General features: G+C 22.6%; 6 protein-coding genes across 6 annotated transcripts; 3 read left to right on the forward strand and 3 right to left on the reverse strand.

Moving 5' to 3' along the window:
* Positions 1-1,663: 1,663 nt before the first annotated feature.
* On the forward strand, positions 1,664-2,537 carry PVVCY_0803000 (conserved protein, unknown function; the record flags this gene model as incomplete). The annotated part of the gene is made up of 2 exons (XM_008627101.2): positions 1,664-1,759; positions 1,881-2,537. The coding sequence occupies 2 exons, from the start codon at positions 1,664-1,666 to the stop codon at positions 2,535-2,537; spliced, it is 753 nt and encodes a 250-aa protein (XP_008625323.2).
* Positions 2,538-3,088: 551 nt separating this feature from the next.
* On the forward strand, positions 3,089-5,135 carry PVVCY_0803010 (PIH1 domain-containing protein, putative; the record flags this gene model as incomplete). The annotated part of the gene is made up of 2 exons (XM_008627102.2): positions 3,089-3,458; positions 3,622-5,135. The coding sequence occupies 2 exons, from the start codon at positions 3,089-3,091 to the stop codon at positions 5,133-5,135; spliced, it is 1,884 nt and encodes a 627-aa protein (XP_008625324.2).
* Positions 5,136-5,566: 431 nt separating this feature from the next.
* PVVCY_0803020 (proteasome subunit beta type-6, putative) lies at positions 5,567-6,394 on the reverse strand (the record flags this gene model as incomplete). The annotated part of the gene is made up of 1 exon (XM_008627103.1): positions 5,567-6,394. One exon carries the CDS (start codon positions 6,392-6,394, stop codon positions 5,567-5,569), a length of 828 nt encoding a protein of 275 aa, XP_008625325.1.
* A 1,224-nt stretch (positions 6,395-7,618) lies between these two features.
* Positions 7,619-8,784, reverse strand: PVVCY_0803030 (adenylate kinase-like protein 2, putative; the record flags this gene model as incomplete). The annotated part of the gene is made up of 4 exons (XM_008627104.2): positions 7,619-7,693; positions 7,812-7,905; positions 8,022-8,334; positions 8,451-8,784. 4 exons carry the CDS (start codon positions 8,782-8,784, stop codon positions 7,619-7,621), a joined length of 816 nt encoding a protein of 271 aa, XP_008625326.2.
* A 1,757-nt stretch (positions 8,785-10,541) lies between these two features.
* On the forward strand, positions 10,542-11,544 carry PVVCY_0803040 (conserved Plasmodium protein, unknown function; the record flags this gene model as incomplete). Its single annotated transcript, XM_008627105.1, has 5 exons — positions 10,542-10,591; positions 10,733-10,772; positions 11,088-11,118; positions 11,227-11,262; positions 11,405-11,544. 5 exons carry the CDS (start codon positions 10,542-10,544, stop codon positions 11,542-11,544), a joined length of 297 nt encoding a protein of 98 aa, XP_008625327.1.
* A 138-nt stretch (positions 11,545-11,682) lies between these two features.
* Positions 11,683-15,150, reverse strand: PVVCY_0803050 (protein MAM3, putative; the record flags this gene model as incomplete). Its single annotated transcript, XM_037634270.1, has 6 exons — positions 11,683-11,729; positions 11,828-11,884; positions 12,071-12,140; positions 12,281-14,421; positions 14,559-14,954; positions 15,087-15,150. 6 exons carry the CDS (start codon positions 15,148-15,150, stop codon positions 11,683-11,685), a joined length of 2,775 nt encoding a protein of 924 aa, XP_037490385.1.
* Between the last annotated feature and the right edge of the window lie 2,217 nt (positions 15,151-17,367).

Genomic DNA, 17,367 nt, shown 5'->3' on the forward strand with positions numbered 1-17,367 from the left:
CATTATATAATTTTAAAGCTATACAGTTTATAATCATGAAAACTGTAATAAATAACTTATTTAAATTAAAAATTTTTTTTTTAAATAATGGCCAAATGCGCTCTTTTTTATTTTTCAAATTATTTTACCATTAAATCATTTTATATTTACACTATAAAAAATAAACATAGTATTTATAAATTTTCATATATTAATTTTTTTATACTAATTTGAAAAATATCCACTTATAGCTAAATAATAAAATATATGAATCTCGAAACATAATATAGATTAAAATTTTGTTTAAAATTATAAAAATATTGCTTTATATACCAAGTGTGTATTTATACCTATTTAATATATTTTGCCATTTATAAATGATGAAACGATTTTCAATATTTTTAATTTTATAGAAAAATTGTCATTATATATTTAATTTATAATTATTTATGTTGTAGATATTTTTTGAAGTTTTATTTTAATTTTTATAGAATATTTTAGAAACTATATATATAATGTATAATACATAATATATAGGGGACCTCACTATTATTTATTAATATTTTATTTATATACATTTTTTAATTTTAGTTTGTGCCGTAAAATAAAAAAACATATACTAAAGGTCATATTCATAAAAAATTTATATACCACTAATTTCCGATATTCTTAATAAACATGTCACTGCTAAATTATTGCCACTAAAAATGTTTACTTAGAATTTTAATTTTTTATTGTCTCCCCAAATTACAAAATAATAAGGTAATATATCAAAAGAAACTATAAGGGGGGGTTAGAGATATGTAGTTTTATTCCTTTTTTCAACTTGTACATGTATTTTTATTGTGTGTAATAAAAAATGGAAAAAGGGTAACTTATTATATCCACATTTTTAAAAGTAATTATCATTTCATTTTCTTTTAAATAAACATCCCTTAAAGGAGTCTTAAAGTCTTTTTTTTTGTAAATTATTTATAGGGAAAACAACCCATGATAAGGTATATTTGTTCTCTCTCTCTCTTTCTTTTGCTATATGCACTATTTTCACATTTTCATAATAACATTAATCTACATATATGTAATAATTTTATTCTTTAATTAAAAGAAAATAATGTCTTTTATATTTGCACACACATACGTGCATATATAGTATGCCCATAAAGGAAATAAAAAATAAACAAATTTTATACTATATTTTATACTATATTTTATACTATATTTTATACTATATTTTTTTATAGCCACTTTAATGGGTACACTTTACAATATATATACGATATATCTATTTTTAAAGTATTAATTGAAAAGTAAAATATGTACTTTGCTTTTTTCCCTTTTTAAAAATAAGCTTGAAATATTTTAGACAAAAACTATATTAACACATTAAATAATACACTAAAGGAATATAAATGAAAGAAAAAACGTTTTACCTAAACAAAATATATTAATAAAAATCTTTAAATTCCTTAAATTGAGTTTAGAAAAGGATATACATATGTAAGTACATTTATATAGAATACCATATTAACGAATATATTTTAAATAACAAAACCACAAACTTTAAAAATAAAAACATATAATGTGTATTAATTGTATTTAATATGTAATAGGCTTTTATTTATTTATATATAATTTTAGCTAGCTAGCTTTTTTTTTTTTTTTTTTTTTTTTTTATAAAGAAATAATGGAAAATCAGCTAGATAATATTCTCTCGTTTAACTCCTATGAAGAGTATATAAAAACAAAAATAACCCCAACTGACTTATTTTACATAGAAGACGTAATTATTAAATAAAAATAAATTAATAATTATACCTTGCATTTTACATTATCTTTTTAAGGTATATAAAATATACGTTGTTTAATTAATAAGACAATTTTTTTTTTTTTTTTTTATTAAGGAAGAACTTATATTCGAACTATTTTCATTAGGCATAAAAAGCCGGGGAATATTAAGTTATGAAGATTTTCATAGTACATATAAAAAAAGGAATAAAAATGAAAAAAAGACAATAGAAAAAGAAAATAAAGAAAATATAATATATGATATTAATTTATTGCATAGTAATGTAAAAGATTTTTTTTATATAATAGATTATCATTTACATTTTTGTCGGGAAAAAAAAATTGGCACTATTTTATTTATTCGATATTTGAATAAACAAAAATATGAAATCAGTTCTTATATAGACATTAATAATAGTAAAGTTAAGGAAAAAATAAATAAAAAAAAATATATATATGCAAATAAAAAGGATTTGTCTTATTACAATTGGCATAATAATTATATATGTACAAATGATAGTGAAAACTTTAAAATTGTGATTAATAAAAAAATAGGGTTTATATTTAACCATATTGATACAAATAAATATTTTATTCTTAATTCTAATAAAGAAACAATAATGAAATTAAATGATAATATTTCTAAAGACACAACTAAAGAAAGAAATATCAATGAAAAAGAACACACAATAAAACTATGCCAAGATATAAAAAGGGTTGAGATTAAGGATCCAAATTACTTACAGTGTATCCTATACACAATCTATTTATAGTTTATTATTTTTATCACTATTCTTTTATTCTATTATTATTTATTTTTTTGAGGAATATATTTATACTTAAGCAGCTAGCTACTAGTGTACTTTTTATATAGCTTTTATTTTGTTCGTCCTTCAATAAGATTAGTATATTTTCATTTAATTATTTTGTTTCACTCATTTTCCCATTTATTTTATTTCATTATTATTCAATTTTTTTGTGTATACATAACACATTTTATGATTAAAAATAAATAACTATAAAGTAGTTTTATTGTCTTTATTAAAATGTTTCAAAAAAAAGGACAGGAATTTTTAGGGACCGTTTAATAATTTTCCCTACAAAATTTGAGGGGAATAAAAACATATTTTTATTATGAACATATGTTAATAAAAAGAGAAAATAATAATAAGTTAAAATTTTAGCTCGAATTATTCGACATAGGTATATCTTTAAATAAAATAAAATAGCAATTGCATAAGCATTTACTGTTTAGTTATTTAAAAAATAAAAAGAGTAGAGATATTTCCTTGATCTATGATTGTGAAATACATTTGATTTTTACATGATGGAGGACATAAAAATAAGTTATGAAGAAAAAGAAAAATTTCAAAAAGCCTTTAGACAACATGAATTTCGAGTTTTATTTGATGAATATTTTGATGAAATATCAGATGAAAAATATAGAAAAGAAAAAGAAGACTATTTATTAAGTCTATATTTTAAAGGAGAATTAAAAAAAGATCAAATTTTAATTAAGCCTAATGAAGTATTTTGTGTTAAAACAAAAATCTTATATTCAAATCAAATGAATCAAAATCTATTTATAAATATATGCACACATCAAGGTATTTATAGTATTTCATTTGAGGATCTTTCAGTAGGAAAAATTTGCATACCTTATTCACTATCCCAAATTCGACCTGACAAGCAAGGTAAAAAATTAGAATAAATAAAATGGTAAAAGTATGTATATGACTATTTTGAAAAATCACTCATGATCATGATCACGATACATATTCATGTTTTCATATTGCGTAGTTGCATTATATTTTTGCCACACATCTTTATCACTATAATTATTGCTACCTACTTTAGGAGATAACATATGCTGTCTTACGGTCGATTGTTGCGTGAATCCTTCGACTGTGGATGCAATAAGGGCATATAATGAAGTTTTAAATTTTTTGTTAGAAAATGTTTGTCAATGTATAGAACAAAACTTTATGAAAGACAATGAAAAAATATGTCGAGACTTTAAAATTTTAAATGATATAATTTGTAAAGGTGATAAGCCTTTTTTATTATGTATAAATAAAAATTCTATTATAAAAAATGTTTTGATTGAAGAAGAAAAAAAGCTAGACAAACTAAAAAAAGAGTTTGAAGATAAAGAAATAATTACAACAGAAAATGATGTTAACCAACTTTTAAACAAAAGTAAAATAAAAACTGAAATAAAAAATAGCATGGAAGATGATGAGAATAATATTATAAAACCAGATGAAAAGGATTCAAATTCATATGAAAAAGAAGATATGAAAAAAATAGAAAAAAAAAAATATTATATATATCATCAAGGTTCACTTAATACATCATCTTTTTTCAAACTAAAAGAGTATGAACATATTTCTCTAAATTTACCAAATAAAATAAAAATTTTAATAAATACTGATAATTATATCAAGAAAAAAGATATTAAGATAGATATAAAGGAAAAAAAAATGGAAGTTATGTTTAACAATGTTGAAGAGAACTTAATAATTGATTTACCTTATCCATGTGATTCAAAAGATTATTTATGCATTTTAAAAAATAAAAAAAAAATTGTTGAAATATATTTAAATTTATGCAAAGAATTTGTCAAGAGCTATACTGAAAAATTGTATAAAGAGCATGTTTATAAAGAAGTAGATGAAAAAAAAGAAGATTCAGATTCGTTAGATTATATCGATGATTTAGTAAAGGGTTACGAAGCAGCACAAAACCAAAAGGAAGAAATAAAAAATTCTGGAAAATCTAGTGAAAATATATCATTAAATTGTGCTAAGTCTTTATCAGAAAATGAGCAAGACATCCCAATAGAGCCCTCTACATGTACAGACAACGTAGTAGTAAATACAGCAAATAATTGCCTAGATTTTGATGAAAAAAAAGATATTTTTAATTTTAACATAGATGAAAAAGTTAATAAAGATTATATTAACAAGCCTAGTGATATAGAACCATGTGCATCTGATGAAAATAATAAAAAAGAAAAAAAAATATATTTAAAAGATATAAATAACGATGAAAACGACATAGATGAATGTAATGTGGATTTGTCTAATTCACCAAACTATCAAAATGATAAAAATAATACAAAGGATGCCGAAAATGATTGTACTTTGAAAAATTTAAAAATTGAGATGGTTCATGATAGAAAAGGTTATATATTAAATGAGTGTAATAACAAAGCTGACTATATAATGAAAAAGGATAAAGATGAAAGAGAAAAGGAAAATTTTATTTTTGAATTTAATGAACAAGAACTTTTAAATGATGTTAACATGCATGACAATATGAGCAAGGACACATTTTTTTCATGTATCTTATGGGCAGCATATATATAAAATATGGCTTGATTTACTTATTTTTTTTGTTGTAATTATTTTTAATTATTTCCTTTATGTTTAACACTTCTTTATATATTTGAGAATGCTTAATCACGGGTAGTAAACATTTTTTACAGTCATTTTATTTTCATTCCATACAAAGTATGATTATAATGATAATAAGATGGGTATATTATTTACTTGATAAAAATTTAAGTTATTGTGAATAGAATATGCATGTTAACTTAGATCATCTTAAGTTTGATCATGCCAAGTTAGATAAATAGGTAACTATGCAGCGTTTTTAAAAAGTTAAGTATATAAAGAAAAATAAAAAGGAATAAAAAATAGTAGGCAATAAATAAATAAGTATATATTGTGGAAAAACATTCTACAAGAATGTGTTAGTATAATTACATCTTTATTGAAAAGATGCTAACATTTTGAGGTTAGTAATCGAAATACATTTGAGTATTAGTGACAGTATATTCTTCAACAAAAAGCTTGGTTATGTTTAAAATTCTTATGAGACCACCACTACAATTATCATTATATATAGCATATTTAACACAACTTAAAATGAGATCAAAACATTCTTTTTTTGTCATATTTTTTTTATATTTATCTTGTAAATAAGATTGAATATAAATACTTCCACTTCCACTAACTGCATAATCATAACTCTGAATTATACTACCATTTAAATTAATAGAATATAATTGTTGTTTTTTCATTTTATCGTAACCACCAAATATTAAACCGCATGATAAAAAATTATTGTTTGCATAAATAAGTTTTTTTGTTATATATGCAACATTTTCTACTAATGGATTATAATCCATAAATTTATCATCATAATAATATTTATTTTGAGCTATTACATTATCATTATTTATATTATTAATTTGGTTGACATCAATATCTTCATCAATTATATCATCTGTTATTATTTCATCTTCATGAAATCTACCTTTTTTACGATTTTCACTTTTCATAGATGCACAATAATGTTTTATTATTTCAATTACTTTTTGGCTATGTGCAGATGTACCACTTCTACATACATAAATATTTTCATTGATTCTATTTATTTTTCTTGAACACTTATTACTAACAAAAGTTCCAGATGATGTTCGAGCATCACAAGCTAGCATAACACCATGCTCATATATTATTCCTATAATTGTTGTACCATCAGATATAGGCGTCCTAATATCATACTCATTATTAATTGAGTCTTGGTTTATTTTATACATGTTCATGGGTTCTACCTCCATCTTTTCCGCGATGAAGCATAAATTATATAGGAAGTATAAGTCGTGAAAAATAAACAAAATTAACGAAGGAGCCTTCTACCAATTTATGGCTTCGAATTTTGTGTGTATTTTTTTTTTTTTTTTTTTTTTTTCGGTTTCGACTTGCTTACTATAATGTAAAAGTGAGGAGGGGAAATGTGTATAGGTTGAAAATAAAAAAAGGTATAGCTATTATATTTGCATATATGTTGACTTTTTAATGGGTACCTTTTGTCGTACGAAGGAAATGCTTTAAAAGGTTCTTCAAACTAAAAAGTTATTTTAGTAAGCCTTTATAGTTTTGATATAAATGTAGAAATTGTTATTTTTAGTTTTATCACCCTATAAGAATATACTATTAAATGAAAATTCTAAATAGGAATAATAATATTTATTTAGAGAATGATAAGATAAAAAAAAATAATAACTTATTGATAATTCATTTATTTACTATGTACAAGTTTGATTTACTCAAATATTTTTTTTAAACATTTTTTTATATAAGAAGAAAAATAATTAAACAAAAAATATTATATTCTTATAAATATATTTTTTTATAAGAGGAATAATATATAACACTTTCACTATTTGCATTAAGCATATGTAATAGGGAAAAAGAAAAAATAAAGAAAAATAAATACACTGTATATGTGCATATACCTTACATTATTTTTTTCTAACCCTTTTATTATATTGAATGGGTTTATAGCAATTTTTGTAATTTACTATATTTATTAAATTTGTTACATCAATTTACTTTTCTTTTTTTTCCTTTACATTATTTTGCAATAAATTTACACCATATTTTTACCAGTCAAATATATGTAATATTTATATATATATAATATAGTGTTTACTTTTTTATCTTTCTAACTTTTTATAGTTATAATTATTGTGACAACAGAGCTAAATACACAGTTTATTTTTTTTCGAAGGAAATGCCATTTTTATTATATAAAAAATTTTAACATTAAAAAAAAAAATTATAAATAGTTATATCAAAAATGAACGAAAAATAGTTATTTAACTTGGTAAAATATAAAGCATTTTTTTTCATCTTTAACATTCTTAGTAAAAGAAAATAGCTACCTGCCATTTACATTCCCCTCTACAAAAAATTGAGAGGCATGTGTGTATCCTTACATATGTAAAATATACATATATTATAGTCCATTATCGATATACAAGTCTTTATAATTTACCAGTTCATTCTTTATCTTTATCCGAAATATCATCAGAGAATACTGAGTCCCACTCATCATTATTTTTAGCCACCATACTCTTGATAAGAAATATGTAAAGCATACAAATATTTATGCAAACTTAATTATATGGAAAAAATTATGAACACACGGAATACAAAAAAGTTTGCACAGATACATGTTGCTATGCGTATTACCATTATTTGATCAACGACATTTTTTTCATCAACATCTCTTAAATTTATAACTTTCTTATTATTTCCAATAACTTCTAATACTCCTGGAATAGATCTATGATAATTTTTTTTATGTAAATTGGTTGGATGTGTCAAATTCCACTATTACATTTAATATTATAATTATTTTTGTTTGATTGATGAAAAGGAATAAAAAAATAATTGACTTACCTTAAATACTCTTTTACTTTTTCTTTAAAAGGGTGTGTATCTATTTCTTTTATTTCAAATAAATTTGATTGTTCATCATAAACTTGATTATTACTATCTAATATTATTTTAATATTATTTTCTTCTTCGTATTTTTCATATATATATTCCTCATCAGCAATTAATATAAAAACATGAGAAGGCAAATATTGAAGGCAACTATTTGCTTGTAAATTTGTCTTTGGAAAATCTTCAACAACATAACCCCTTTTTTGTTTTGCGTCTAAACTGGTTATATGATTTTTAACAGTAGAGCATATTATATTATCGTTTACTGTTGAAAAAAAAAAATATTGAAAGAATTTCGAAAAATTAGTGCCTCTTTTTAAGCATAATATTATGGCTCATAGAGAGAAGCATATATAATTATATTTTTATTTTTTTAAATACTTAATATTTGATTTGATTGTGTATCATTTTCGTTATTGGAAATATAGGAGTTAACTAAATCTGATGCGTTAAAATGGTAGTAGTCAAACGAAGTAGCAATAGCCGAAGATATAGTTGATGTAATTTTTAATGAAGGTGGTCCAATTATGAATATTTTATTTAAAAGAAATGAATATATATTATTATATATATATAAGTATACATTATCCGGTTTATTAATTAAAACATTTTTTGCAATAATATCAAATAGTTTTTCAATATTTTTTTTGTTAATATATTCGTTCGTTTCTTCTTCATATTTTTTCAGAGTTTCACTATCTAATAGTGTTTCCATATTTTCTTATTTATATATATATATTTGGCTGTTTTTTTTTATTTTACAAATTTTATAATATTAATAAACATTCTTTGAATTTATTCAAAAAGGAGAACAAATATACCTATTCACATGCACATACATATATTTTCATATAGAACTATTCCGATATATATAGAAAGAAATGGTATATAATTCAAAGAATTATAATACAACGAAGTGTGGATATTTCACAAAGCCTTTCAATAAACATGCGCACAGGTATTGTCTATATTATTTTACTTAACTATATATACTACTTTTATTATATGCATAATGTAAATTCGAGCATGCTGATTTATTTTTCGAATAATTTGGAAAATGGGAATGAAAAAATGCGAGAGAGAATGACTTTTGCAAATTTTTTTTTTTTTTAAAATACCCATTTAAAATAGCCATTTAAAATTAGAAGCATAATTTAGTGTGAATTAATATGGAGAGTATTATTTTTCTTTATATGCACATAATGCGTTTCATATCTATTTGTCTTATATTTTTTTTTTCTTATAAAAATTGATAAAAGACATTTACAAAATCCTGTATTTTTGATATCCATTTTTTTTGTTAATTATAAGTATAGACATTTGGGAAAATTTATGATTTTCCAAAGAAAAAATAAGGTGTCTTTTTATTACATTAAGAAAAAAAATTGACACAGTTACGGAAAATTTCTTTTCATATTTATACCATCCTTAATTAATTATATTTATCGAAAGCGACGAAAAGGGTGAAACCAAAATTGTTTAATTTTGTAAAAATAAATAGTTTAGTGAAAACAAACAGTTTAATGGTTTTGAGTTGGGTGCAATAAAACTTATGTTGATGGAACAAAAATCATGCCTTAATAAAAGTTCATAAATACAAATAATATATATATACGTGTGTTTATTTATATAGATAAAATAAAAGTGGTACTTGTTAAAAGATAGGAAAAGGAAATTTCATCCAAATTTACAGTGTAAAAAAAAAGAGAAAAAGTATTAAAAAAATTTTGAACATAATTATATATATAAATGTACACACCACTTATTTTTTTTTAAATTGGTAATTTTAATTGGAAAATTCTGAACACTCTCTAAATAATTTAAAGAAAATTGTGTATTTAGGTAAAATTATTTTGGCTAGAATAATATAAATATGAATTGTTCATAAAATAAATGGAGATAAAGCTAAATTAATAATTTATGGGGCCAAATTTCCCAAAAAATTATGTCGATTTTTTTTTTTGGAAAATTTGAATAGCTACACACATGCAATTTATTATGTACGTGGTAGAAAAAATGTTGTAAAAAAAAAAATTTTCCTTTTAATAAATATAGTTAAAAAAATTAAAAATTTAATATATTCAATGTTACAAAAGGAAAAATTATTACATAAGTATAAATATGTATATAAAAAACGCCAATAATTATTAAATTAAATATTGACCTATCACTCGATCAACTGTCTACAAATTACCTTGAATTTACGTTAACGAGTAAAAAAATTATACACAATATATTAGTGAAAAAAAAAATTGTTCATAATTTGTTCTAATTAACTTGGTTAAGCATTTTGATTGCCTTTATTAATTTTGAAACATTTTATTTTTTAACTTTCTATAGATGTAATTCAATGATATATACAGATGCCAATTTACTTTAAAACTAACACGAAGCGTTTAGTATTTATTATATAAAGTATATAATTTTTTAACAAGCTTGTTTTATATAATATCAAAATATATACTAGCTAAAATGATGCTAAAGAAATTGTATAATGGGCATTTTCGAAGAGTGTCGTTAAGGTGTGTATAATTTAAAAAAAAGTTACTTAAAAGCAAAATATATATATCGAAATGGTGATATATATACATATTCTATAAAACGCAACAAAACATTTATTCACATATATTAAAAAAATTTACATAAAAAATTATTTTTAACAGCGATCAAGATGAATTTGATGTTTCCTCGAAAAAATCAATTGTAAGAAATATAAAAAAAAAGAAAATACTAAGAAATAACGAAGCACACTTACATGATTAAATTTATGGATGCATATGGAGTTTGATTTACATATACATACCATATTATGAGGAAATCACATAAACATTGTGCATTTATTAATTCTTCGTTTTAAAATTATGAATGCATAATAAAAAAATTTGCAAAGTGTGCATATAGCATACTGAAATGTATGCTATTCATATGTATATCATATTATTATGTGTCTCCTATCATTTACTTATTTATTTACATATTATTTGGTTGCTTATTTATTTTTGATTTTTTTTTTTCTAGGGTGACGCAAGCAACGAGGATAAAAATCAAGGTTTGAAAGGGAATAGTTAAAAATGTGTATATGTGTTTGCATTATCTTATTCCATCAATTTGTTTTATTTTCTTCATTTTGATATTTATATATTCACCATTTTTGTAGAGTCTGGTTTAGTTAGCAATATTATATATGGAGCAGGTGATTATTTAACTTGTTCACTAAAAAAAATACATTACAATGCTAATTTTGTGTTACTCAACGCATTGCTCTTGTTAAGTCTATATAATAAAATTGATTTCATATTATTATTTTCTTCTTTTTTTTTGATTCCTTAATACAGGTCTCGGGATCGGAGCAGTCGGATTTTCCCTTGCAGTTTTGAGTTCAACAATTCTTGCCTCAACTTTAGTTTTCTCTTTATATTTTTGTGCAAATACATGTAGTATAAGTGATGAAGACTTATTCGAAGAGTGCATCTAACTCGTTCGGTTTAAGGCCAAGTGTGAGACAAAAAAATAATTAAGTAATGATAAGAATAGTTGAAAAAAATAAACATGCTCAAGTGAGCACCAAACCATGACATATTAAATTTGAAAAAAAAAAAAAATTAGTGGCTATTTAGCTATTTTCAATAATTTCGTCAACTTTGTTATTTTCATAAGACTCTGAAAAAGTGTGAAAAAAATTAAAGAAAAAAAAATGAGATAAATAAATGAGGAGTCAAAGATTTGTTCCATTGCAAGAGACAATGTTTTCATCTTACCTATGATCATATCCATGTATTCATTTTTTGAAAGAAGTATATATTTACAGTCCGTTTCTGCAAAGGAGAGAAAAAGAAAATGAGAAGAATTACAGATGCATATGTATGTACGAAATGGAAGGATAAAGGGGAGCTCAACAAAATATGGCTAGTTGTGAATGCATAATATTGTTTGCGAATAATTAGCATATATTTAATTATGCATAAACTAGTATTAATAATTTTATTTATATTTTGACTAACCTGTGATATAAGTAATTTTATTAAAATATACATGCTGTGTATACCATTTTTTAAATAAGATATTTATATTCTTTTGAAGAACAAATGAATTTGATAAATCTTTACTAGGTGTATGGATATAATTATTTTTTGTTTCTTCCTCGTTGGAAAATTTATTTTCATATAACTTTTTTATATTTAAAATCATAGATATTCTATTTTTATTGCTACTTTTTTTTTTTTTTTTTCTTCATAATTTTTTATAACATTAATTCTTTTTTCTATAATACTATTAAAAAGCTCGATAATATTACAAGGACCTAAAGCTTCTAATCCAATAAAACATTTATCTCCATTAGTACAACTATTGGATTTTAGATTTTTTACTTTTCCTTTTATTATAATAATTGCATAATTTAAAAATGTATTATCTTTAAGTAGATATTCATTTTTATTTAAAGTATATATTTTTGTACCATGAATATATTTATTCATTAAATGGGTGTCTATATATTTAAAATATATGCTTTCTTTTAAAAAGGATATTATATCTTTTTTATAATTAATAGGTTCAATTTTTTTATTATTTTTTTTATTACTAATTAGTATAACAGTTGAGTCTTTAAGATTTTCTTGTTTTGTTTTATGAGAGTATTTATCTAATTCACCATTACATTCTAATTCTGTATCAGAATGTTCTATGCCATCAACTTCCATTATAGTTTTTCCTGAGCTTGATGCTCTTTTTGTTTGCTCAATACTGGTACTACTATTTGGTTCGACTCTGTTTGGATCCCAATTTGACATACCTTGAGCATCGAAAGCATTGACAGATTCATATGAATTTTTCCAAATAAAATTATTAGGTATATCTATACCTTTTTTTAATTTTATAAAATCAAATTCATCAGATATTTCTTCTTGTAATAAAATTTCAATAACATCCTCTAAAGTTGTAATACCAATATGAGAATATTTAGGATCTGATTCATCAGAGTATATAACTTTTCTTACAACAACAAAATGATTATTTGCATTTTTAAAAAAACTTAAAAGAGATAATACACTTTCATCATAATCTACTCCATATATATATCTACCTATATGTTTTAATATATATTTAACTGGTATTTCTATATCTTTATTTCTAGTTATTCTTATATAATTTTTTATATCTAAAAATATATGTTCTATATTTTTTTCTTTATTTAAATTTTCTTTTATTGTAGCGGTTCGTGAAAAATAATTATTTTTAAAGTCGCTTACATCGGCATTCATATTTTTGGAAACACCACTGAGATTTTCTTTGCTTTGATTATTGTCAACTTTGTCAACTTGAGTTTGGATATCACTTTCATCAGTGTGTGTATTTTTTGATTTATTACTTTTCTCTTTAGTAATAGAAGCTTTTTTTGGATTTTTTATATTTTCTAAATATCTTTCATGGATTGGTTTTTTATTAATATTGTTATACATTCTTATTTTTTTTTTAATATCAGCAAATACTATTTCATCTGGTTCTGAAATGTTGTTACTTTTATTATTTTTGTCTACCATTTGATCTGTTAGAAATTCAACGAATGCCATATTTTTATTATTTTTTGCTGTATAAGGGTTTTTATACATTTTTTTAATTTTTTTTCTTTTTTTTTCTAATAATTTAGAAGGGTTTAAAATTTCATTTTGTGTAATTGATTTTTTATTATTTTCACCCTTTTCACTATCCTTTGTTTTGTTCTTATTTTTTTTAAAGTTTCCATTTGATTCATCACAGTTTTCATCAATGAAATCTGTGTCGATATTTATTTTGATATGAGCTTGATTATTTATATAGTTAGAATCATTTTGCCATAATTTATTTCCAGTTTTTTTATCACCATACTCTTCATTTGTGTGTATTATTGATTTGTTTTTGTCTGTTACTTTTGAAGTATTTTTAATAACACGAAATATGCTATGCCTATTTTTTTTTCTATAATTTATATAGCTAGATCTTTTATATTTTTTGGTAGATTGAAAAGAGTAATTATTGTCAAATATTATTTTATTAATGCCAAACCATATATTTATTAAATCTTTTATATGTATTAATCCTACAACACATTCTGATTGATTTCTATTTAAAACTGGAATTCTTGAAAATCCACTTTTCAATATTTTTTTAATAGTTGTATAATTTATAAAGCTATTATAATCGATACCAAATACATAATCAATATCTGTCATTATATGCTTAACTTTATATTGAGACATTTCAAGGGCACTTCCTACTATTTTTGCTTCATCTTCATGTAAAATATCTACTGCACTTTTGTGCATATCCACCAATGCTTTCAACTCTTTTTTGTTATACGTATTAAGAACGTTTTTGCCTGCGAAGTGGAGGAATTAAAGGGATGTGTAAAGGTTTGTAAGGCTATAAATAAACCTTTGCAAAGCTTTGGAAAGCTTTATTTGGAAAACTTTATTTGGAAAGCTTTATTTGGAAAACTTTGTTTGGAAAACTTACCGACAAAGTGATCGAGTATGAGACTTATGGGTTTGGCAAAAATGTAGAGAGCAAACTTAAGGAAATGAATGAGGGGAGCAAAAAATCCCCCAATGGCTAGTCCATGTTTTGAACATATAGATTGTGGAATAATTTCACCAAAGATTGTAATAATTAATGTTGATACAATAAAAGCTGTAAAACCATCTGTTATTTCATTCAATAATAAACTAAAAGCAGAATTAACCATTACATTTGCAGTTATAAAAGTTACTAAAATTTGATTTGTATTATTTCGTAAAGGTAAAATTTTTCTTGCATTTTTTGCATTGTTTAATTCCTTTTTATCTTTATCTGATACTAACATTAATAAATTTAACTGGAGCGTGTCAAGCATCATAATCCCCAAGGATAGCCCTGATAAATAAAATAAAATAAAACATACATATATTTATAAATATGAAAAAGTTGAGAATGTTTATGGCATATCCCATTTCTTAGTCTTTATTGTATATGGCAAATTTGGATAAAATGTATTTTTGCTATTACCCGAAAACAAAGCGCTTAACACCCCGCATACTATGATACAAAATATAATTATCCATAATTGCATTTGAATCAATAAATAAAAATTTAAAAAAATATATAAGTCAGGAAATAAAGAATTTGAAATAGTGTGAAAAACAGTGAAGCAACGGAAATACGCTGCTGATAATGTGATTATTCAAAATAATGGGGACAAATAATTTCAAACAAATAAATAAACAAAATATGCAAAATGCACAAATACACAAAAATAGTAAATATGTATTTATGCAACGTTTTACATGAGGAATATATGTATTATTTATTTCTTATTTAATTTTTTTTTAAATTAATTTATTTAACAAAAAAAAATGAATAGAAAAATTCAAAGAACTGTACAACAATCTCTTTTTAAAGATGTGCTGATATATATTTATTATAGATAAGCAAAAAAAAAGAATAAAGAAAAAATCGTTCGAAACGCATATTTGTTGTATGCAATAATCCGAGAGAAATTTTTTTAGTTCACCGTTCAAATATTTTTGCAAATTTTTATAATTTTTCATTTTTTTTTTTTTTTTTATTTTTTTTACATTTTTTCACATTTTTTTATGTCAATTTTATAATAGCATAAAATGTAAATGCATAGCAACCCACTGTGCGATTAGCATATGCAAATAATTTGCATCCCATAAAAGTTTATACATAATAATTAGTATTTTTATACAAATGTTATTTACAATGGTTAGGGATATAATTTGTATAAATCAAAGGAGTATGCACACTTATATATACTTTCAGAATGGCATAAATTAAAATTAAAAATATAATTAAATAAGTAAAAATATTTTATTTTCATTTATGTGAGGGTAATAAAATTTTGGACAAGGAGACCAAATGTTAATGCCAAATTATCTACATTTTGTAAAAATATGTATAATAAAAAGAAAAGGAAAAATATCCATTTTTTACCCAAATTAATATTCCACATGAAAAATGACAAATCATACTAGTTTGAAAATTTTTAATTCTCAATTATTTCTTTCTTTTTTTTTTCTTAAAATTGTATTATAATTTTTACTTTATATCGCTACAGTTTTTCTTTTTCTCACATGCTAAAGGTTGTATAATGTTCTGTTATTTTTGAAGGATGCATATTTAAGGTTTAGTAGAAGAGAATTATTTTCAAGCAATATATGCATGCACATATAGATCATCATTGTGTTTGCTACCAAATATGTGAAATACATATTTGGAGTAAAAATTGACAAAACATTGTTATATAAATATAAATTTGACTTGAATTTTATTTATTAAAACGAGCATAAGAAGGGTACAAGACAAAATAAGTTTGTTTATTTACTTGCATATATGTATACACATATTGTAGAAAGTTTTAAGACCATATAATTTTTATATTCCAAATTGTTTTTAAGTTATAACATATTCTTTTCTATTTATTTCGATGTATTGCTATTTTTATTTATCATTTTATTTTATGTTAATATGGTGAATTATATGAAAACCATGAGAGGTACAAATAAAAGGTGTGCCATTTTAATATGCTCATAAAAAATGAGGTTTATTTTTTTCTTGTCAAATTTATTGTACTATAATATGAAAAAATTGTATAAAAATTATTTTATTTAACTATGGGCATTATTATTTTACAATACAATTGAGGTATTACACATGCTTACAATTGTTTATTTATTTTTTATTTATCTATGAGCCAGTTAAAAAAAATGGGTAACTGCTTGAAGCTTGAAAAAATGTATCGATAAAATATTTCTATATTCCTTTTTTTTTTCAAGCCTGTTTTATTAAATTGTCATTTTTTGTAAATAATAGAAAGTGTGCATGAGTATAAAAATATAGCTCATTAATAGAAACCAGTAAATAAATATAACATGTATAAAAAGTATGGATACAGTGTGCCCCCTTCTTTTTTAATAGTGCATTTGGTCTTTGATTTTGCATTTTATGATTTGCCCTTAAAAACATCATAATTTTTCTCTTTAAATTTCATATTTTATTTAAAAATTATATTTTCTTGTCGAGGAAAAAAAATGACAATATTTGTAGATGGATTTACATAAAACATTTTAAATATCACAATGTGTGTAAAGGGAAGTATACATGGGCACAACTTTCATCTTATGATCGCAACGCACACTTTTTTTCACTATATTTTATATAGCACCTAAAAAACAAATAAAATATTAAATATGTTTAACATATGTAAATGTAATTTTTATTCATGCATTTGATCGGTGTGAGGAGGCTTCCTTCCGTTTTCCTTCTT

The sequence above is a fragment of the Plasmodium vinckei genome, assembly GCF_900681995.1.
Source record: "Plasmodium vinckei vinckei genome assembly, chromosome: PVVCY_08".
Lineage (NCBI taxonomy): Eukaryota > Apicomplexa > Aconoidasida > Haemosporida > Plasmodiidae > Plasmodium > Plasmodium vinckei.